The sequence below is a fragment of the Otolemur garnettii genome, unplaced genomic scaffold, assembly GCF_000181295.1.
Source record: "Otolemur garnettii isolate 467f Iridium unplaced genomic scaffold, OtoGar3 scaffold00017, whole genome shotgun sequence".
NCBI classification, from domain to species: Eukaryota; Metazoa; Chordata; class Mammalia; order Primates; family Galagidae; genus Otolemur; species Otolemur garnettii.
The window spans coordinates 24,706,112-24,713,161 of record NW_003852412.1 but is presented as its reverse complement, the minus strand read 5'-3'; the positions used below and the strand labels follow the sequence as shown (position 1 = coordinate 24,713,161).

The 7,050-nt window shown below is 44.6% G+C and overlaps 1 protein-coding gene across 2 annotated transcripts in view; it reads left to right on the top strand.

Moving 5' to 3' along the window:
* Positions 1 to 2,846: 2,846 nt before the first annotated feature.
* ARRDC3 (arrestin domain containing 3) overlaps positions 2,847 to 7,050 on the top strand; it is a 14,406-nt gene continuing 10,202 nt past the window's right edge. Inside the window, exon 1 of one of the 2 annotated variants that reach the window (XM_003785976.3) lies at positions 2,847 to 3,407. In XM_003785976.3, coding sequence (XP_003786024.1) covers positions 3,128 to 3,407 — 280 coding nt within the window. In that variant the 5' untranslated portion in view covers positions 2,847 to 3,127. The remainder of the gene's footprint in view (positions 3,408 to 7,050) is intronic. The other variant, XM_023510900.1, reaches the window with a different exon arrangement.

Genomic DNA, 7,050 nt, shown 5'->3' with positions numbered 1-7,050 from the left:
GAAAGGAGATAACATAGCAGTGGGATGTTGTTCTGGGCACAGAAAGCAGCGTGTAACTGCTCATTGGCAACAGTGAGACAAGCCAACAAAGGGGACAGAAGATGTGCTTGACAGGAGTATAGAGAGTTAGCGGATGAGGAGGAGGAGATGGCATATGAGACGTAGGCTGGGGTGCAGTAGGAAAGAGCCTTGGTGGTAAAGATGAATCGTTTAAATTTAATGCAAAATACAAGAAGGGCCCAGTGAAACAAGCTGTGAAGCCCAAGACACTGGCTACTGTATAGCATTTCAAGTTGTCTAAATGGCAGATATTTAGACAGGGAGTCTGGAAAGGGGGACAGCAGGAAAATCATGAGAGAAAACATTCAAAATTTGGTATAATGGAGCTTTTTTGTTTTATGTGTGTGTTTTAGAAATGAAACGATAAGGAGAGATTTAGAAGTGTCCATTATTTCTGGTATTTTCATAGTTTGAATAAAATAATAGGAGAAAAACAAAATGAAGCAAATAAACGCCAAGTTTAGACACTTGAGAAATAGTCGTGATCAAACCTCAAGAGAAGAAAGGGAACAAGGAGGGAAACTGAATGAGATGCGAAATAAAAACCACAGCAGATAAGAACTTCTTGAGAACTTGCCAGGTAACAAAGTGTTTAAGAAGACACAGCAAAGAAAATAAAGAAAAATAGGAGAATAAATAAAGACAATTCAAAAAATCCTGAACTTTCAAACACAAGCTACAGTGAACTAGATATACAGTGACAGAAATAAAGCATTTAACGTCTTAAAACAATTTTCCAAAGTACAAATACATTCCTTAGGATTCTTTTATTAAATGCAATTCTGATGTATTTAACTAAGTACTTCCTATTTTTTCAGACAATTTATATCTAAATTACAGAAAAGTTCCCCAAAATTCAGCTTTTGTTAAATAACCTTTAGTAATCTTAAACATAAATTTGTAATAAGTGTATGTATTCATTGTTCGTATGCCACTTTTAAATCTGTTCCTCGCTCAATGTTTTTTAAATGCTTAATAAAATATCTTGGACCTTATGCTGAGAAAAAATTGACAGGCTGGCAAATTCACCACTTTTACCACTAGGTGGAGAAAAAACACAAGTATATCGGTTACCAGAGCCAACACAAGGTCTCAGGTACCTTACCTAAAATTTCCACCAGGTGTCAACCAAGAGGAAAGAAAAGAAAAAAGATTGTTTTTTCCACTCAAATACACAAATTCATAATCTTAAGCATAACATTCTAAATCTGAAAAATAAATAAATTAACTAATAAAAACATTCTAAGCTCTGAGATAAATGGTCTGCCAAATAGTTTGCATAGTTAGACTCTCTATATTGCTGTGGACTCCAAGATACTGCTTTATGAACCAAAATTCAACTAAATAAAATTTAGTTTCTTCCAAAATAAAAAAAGAAAAGCAAGATCAATGAATTTCGTTTATTTTGACCCACAGACGCAGTCTAGCCAAATACACTATGGAAAAGAATCTAAAATGTTTAGACATAGGCAACCAAAAATCTTCCCAAGTATTCTTGTTCATGCATATAGAGTTCCAAATTCCAGTTTTTTCTTTCTATATTTTTCTCACAAGCAATTCTGTTGGTTGCCAATGATCTAGATGAGTTTACGCTGTATACTCTGAATTCCAGTGTGACGTGCCGGAAACACTGCTATTTTTTAACCACACATTCACAATAAAAAGAGAAATCTACCTATCTTCAAGAGGTTATCAGGAGAACTAGGGTATGTTAAAGGGTCGAAGGCTCTCAGCCGAAAATTAAAATTACAGCTACACAGAATTAAGTCCCTTTTTAAAATACCAAATCGTGCTTTAAAAAAAAAAAAGGCTCTTCTGCGCTTCACCAACTTCTAACAAAGATACTGATCCTGTTGTAAACAGTATGTCAGCTAAACTACCATGTCATACTGCCTTTTATAAGGTGGGACTTTTTTAGGCCGAGCTCTTTTCTTACTTCTCCGGACACAGGAGTTGTAACCATGTCCTGCCCTGCAAATCTAGCCGTAGACGGTGTCTTAACTGACTTTATCATCCTTCGAGGAAGTGGTCAAGCTCCCACCCCCCACCACACACACACCCGGCGTCATCATGGAAATAACTTGGTAGGTTTTCAGTGCTGTCTATTTAAGACATGGAGGAGAAACCAAAGCCTCCCGACCAAGTTGTACGTGCCTCCCCTCCTCGCTCTTCACAGTGTTCTCTGTTAAGGTTCCTTTGACCTCGATTGAGTTTATTTCTACCTTGCCTACAAAATACTGGGCTGGTTTTTTTATTCCACGCCAAGTATGCGCTTGTCTATGAATATTTCTTGTCCGTTTTTTATTACGTTTTCTTTTGAAATCGTTAGATTATGCTCAGCAACTAGCCGCTTGCCCAACCGGTTTCTCCCCTTCCCCCATCGCTCTCCACACATCACTTTTTCCTCCTGCCATCCAGGCAGTTGGCAAAGCCCTGCAGAGCCAGGGAGGCTCGCTTCGGGCTGGTCACTCCGCAGTTTACCCTTACTTGGCTTTGCAAACAGCTCCCCACCCAGTCCTTGTCCCCACGCGGCCCCCTCTGCCATTATCTTTCTATTAGAGTGTGCTCGGTAAGGGGCTCCAGCAGCTCGTCGAGGGTTTACGGTAGCCTGCCTACCAATAGAGGCCCACAATGCAGAGAAGTCAGGTTCAGCCTCCCGGCAGCACCGGAGCCTGCCCCTGGCTCCACACCTACTGTACCGCGAGCGAGCGAGCCCGGGAGCGAGCGGCGCGCGGGAGGGGGCGCGCAGGGAGGGCGGACAGCAGCCGTGGCGTGCGCGTGCGCACTGGGGTTGTTTTTCACAAAGCTGCTCTTAAAGTGAGCTGGCAGCCTCCAGCCGCCCGTCTTTGTAAGGAGACCACTGAGACGAGCAGGAGCGCGGAGCAGCAGCCTCTGCTCCCCTGACTTCTTAAGAAATCTCAATGAACTATTTGTAGAGAATCACTGGTCCTGCCTGCAACCATTTTGCACGGCAAAGACATCGATCAGTGTTTAGCGAAGATCACATTTTATATGCGATCTTGACTTTTTTGTCTTACATTATATTTTTATAGATTTTGTTATAAACATGGTGCTGGGAAAGGTAAAGAGTTTGACAATAAGCTTTGACTGTCTCAATGACAGCAATGTCCCAGTGTATTCCAGCGGGGATACCGTCTCAGGAAGGGTGAATTTAGAAGTTACTGGGGAAATCAGAGTAAAATCTCTTAAAATTCATGCAAGAGGACATGCGAAAGTACGCTGGACTGAATCTCGAAACGCCGGCTCTAATACTGCCTATACCCAGAACTACACTGAAGAAGTAGAATATTTCAACCATAAAGACATCTTAATTGGGCATGAAAGAGGTAAGTTTTTACGTTATTCAGAAATTATTACTCATTTTTTTTGAAAAGTACCTTTTCAGTTTTCTGAATCAACACGATTCTACTCCTAGCATAACGCAGCAGATGATAAAGGTTAGCAAAGTTGGAAGATTTGGATTCTCCTTGACGTTCGTCGTGTGTTAAGCCGTAATGCATGCGGGCATCTGCAAAGTGTCTGCAAACTGCACTTATTCAACTACCTGGCTTGGTCTGTGGCACACGCACTTGTAATCCATTTGCACCTTACTTCTTATAAATGCTGCTGAAATCCAAGTCAATAATTTTACTAATATATAGCCAAATTTATTGCTAAAAGCAGCAATCCAGCATTAGATTTTTTCCTTTTACTTTGCAACCTTAAAACTGAGCTTCAATGAAGAAATAACATTTTTAAGAGGCTTACTGGGTGTATTTTATTTTTAATTTGGAAACGCAAAAGACTTTTAAAGAACTAATCATTGTTCTCTGATAAAGGGTTTCTGTAGCTTATTTTGACATATGGTATCAACACCCCACGTGTTTTTTTCTCCTATTCTTCTAAATTCCTTTAGAAATTTGCATCAGGCATTCGTTTGTTTAAAGGACAGTATATATCATCATGGGAGACATAAAGTCAGTTTTAGAAGCCATTTAGGGTCAGTAATTTTCTTCCCCGAGCATCATGTCTAACTTTGGAACGTGCATTCAATGAAACCCATGCCAGTCAAATGGAATGGAAAAGTATATGGCACACTGGATTTGATTTTTGGTTAGAAGAGGGAGGTAAAGGGTTGTCAAAGGGAATGAGGGTCCTGAGATTTCCAACCTATTGTTTAAATGGTTACATTGTGGTAATATAGGAGACTCTAAGCTTGTTTTTCTAAGTTTCCACCCTTTGTTAGAAGCGGTTCAATCCTGTTTCGGACCAGTTCTGGGGGGTGGTGAGGAGGGGCGCTCGTTCTGCTCTCAGCAGATTGGTTACACTCGTCAGGTGGTGGCGATGACTTAATTCCTAGCCCAAGAAGAATATAATGTTAAAACTGGTTATGTAATTTTTGTGCTTCTCCTTTTTAATGCAGTATTTAGTTCAGATGTTGGCGATTTTTCAGAAGAATAGAGGCAATTATACCTTCTTTTTCATATTATAAATACACATCCTGGTAAAGTGCTAATTGAACTAAGTCAAATGAGAAATGAAGGGTACTTTGAGGCATAGAGTACTAATGCACTATTTTTGAAAATGCTAAAGCGAAATCAGTTCTTTCGTAGGGTTTTCATAGTTATGTAGAGGTACTTTGCATCCTGAAATAATTTCTAATTGATCCCTCCAGGCGTTAACACTGATAGGAAATGGAAATACCTAATGACAGTCCTGGTATTTGTTGAAAAGCAGACACATGAGTTTGTACCTTTCTGGATATTGCAGCCTTTTATAAAACGGGTGAGAAGAAACAAAAGGGTTTTCTTTAAGGAGTTGAGACTTGCAATGGAGGAAAAGTAGAACAATGAGTTGTGAGGACATACATAATTTTATGAATTGCACTATGATTTCGTGGTAGCGAAAACTAAGTGCCCCCACTCCACAGTATGCCCCCCGACCTATGTTACGGGTGGACAAGCTCTCAGCCTGGAATAGTTTCAATGACTTAAAACTGAGAGCTCTCAAACTAGCCTGGTAGTCGAGACCCCGCCCCGGGCGGCCGGCGATAGGCGGAGCCGGGTTTGTTAGCCTGTTGCTAAGGCGATGGCAGGCGCTGATTGGATTGCGCGCAGGCGGGCGGGCGGGTGGGGAGAGTGGGCTTGCGCCGGCTGGGGCGAGGCTTGGAACCGGCGTGCGCCGGTAAAGGTCCCTCCAGAGCGCCGGTTCCCGGGCTTGTACAGGCGCTCGGGGCCCTGTCAAGTCGCATTCTGTCGCCTCTCCGGCCTGCTAGGGTCCACCAAGAGAAATTTAGAACTTATGATTAAGGTTTTAACCGAGTAGGGGGTAGAAGCTCCTGTTGGGTTACAGGTGCCACATATCCCTGGGTGCAACTTTAGCTAAAAATTCTTCGTACAGGCAGGGAACGTGGGGAGGGGGACTAGCAGGACCTCATTCTCCTGCTTTCCGGCTGAAAGGCATCCGGAGGCCCCGTAAACCCTTGCTTTCCTCTTGGGTGCGTCCCTACCTGTCCAGTCGTCAAACTGGCTGCCTCGATTTGCCCAGAGGGGAGAGACAGCAAAGATTATCCCGGAGGAGTAAAGTGGGAAGATCAATATCGGATCTGCAGGGGGACCTCGTTAAGTGGACCCTGTCGCCTCCCCCATTGTTTTCCGGGGCCTCCGCCCCCACCCCACCCGCTGCTTGCCCCAGTTTCCCTCGCCGCAACTGTGAAGGTGTCTGGGTGGCCCGAGCCAGATCGAACCGGTCACCGGCTGGGGCGTGTATAGCGGAAGCGCCGCGGCGCGCTGGCCCCGCCCCCGGCCAGCAGGCTAGGCTGCGCGGGCGCGGGCGCGAGCTCCGCGCGACGTATGCCGTATGTATAGCGGGGCGCGCGGGCGGCGGCGGCGCGCGGGCGGGCCGGCTGGGATCTGCTCGCGCCGGTTTAGGCCGGTCCTCTCCTGCTCCGGTCTAGTTCTTGATTGACAGCCCGGCACTTGTTTACCACGGCGCCGCCGCCGCTCGCCTCAATGAGACTGCTGAGCTGGCACAAAAAGGGAGAGAGAAGGGAAAAAAGGGAGAGGGAAGCGAACTTTGGGCGCCTTGCAGGGGAGCGCGTTTAAACGGTCCCTAGTTTGAGGCTCCCAACTCAGCTCCCGGGAATTGCACGAGGGGCGAGGAAAGCTGTGAGACGTAAGCGAGTCAGTGTTGTAAAAGTCAGAGTGGGGACGTGGAGGGGCTTTTTACACGTCCCGTTTGCTGTGAGAGCATCGCGGGGTGTGTGATGGTCAGGACTCCGGAGGGCAGAGGTGAAGGACAGCCCCTTGTTCCCCGCTCTGAGGGCTCATTGTGAAGGTTCCGCCGAGAAGACCGTGGGCGACTCCTGGGCGGTTACAGCGTCTGCTCAGAAAGCTGAAAGCCGCTTTAACCACCTGAAATCCCTCTCACACCTTCCATAATGTATTATTTTCATGTCACTTGCAAAACTAATGGATTGGCCAAAAGAAGTTGGTTTTACAACGAAAGGTCGTCTGTTTTTTTCTGGCTACTGGAAAGTACCTAATCAGACTTAGAGTTTTCAAAGATGAGGGGCAGCGGTGCTGCCTGGACGGTGGGCACCTTGTCAGTCCCGTCCCTCGGATTTCCCTGGTGTGCTTGGTGTGTGTGGACGTGGGGCTACTGCTAGGGCCAGCTCAGTGTCATGATGAGCTAAGTCCGAAAAGGTTTTTTTTTGGGGGGGAGGGGTCGCTATAAAACTGATACTAAAATCAATGTGCCTTAACTCCATCTGATTTGACATGACGTTTCCTAGTGGTTTTGGTATTGTAATATGTATTTTCTATTAATGTTTTCAGCATTATTTCCTCCTGAAACTGACGTCTTTTTAAGAGTTGACATGAGTAATTTTCATGTTATGCATTATAAAGTCCTTAACCTTTTCTGTTGAGTATATAGATTAGGCACAGATGCTTTGCAGTTTGGGTCATTTGCCACTTAAAAAAAAAAAAA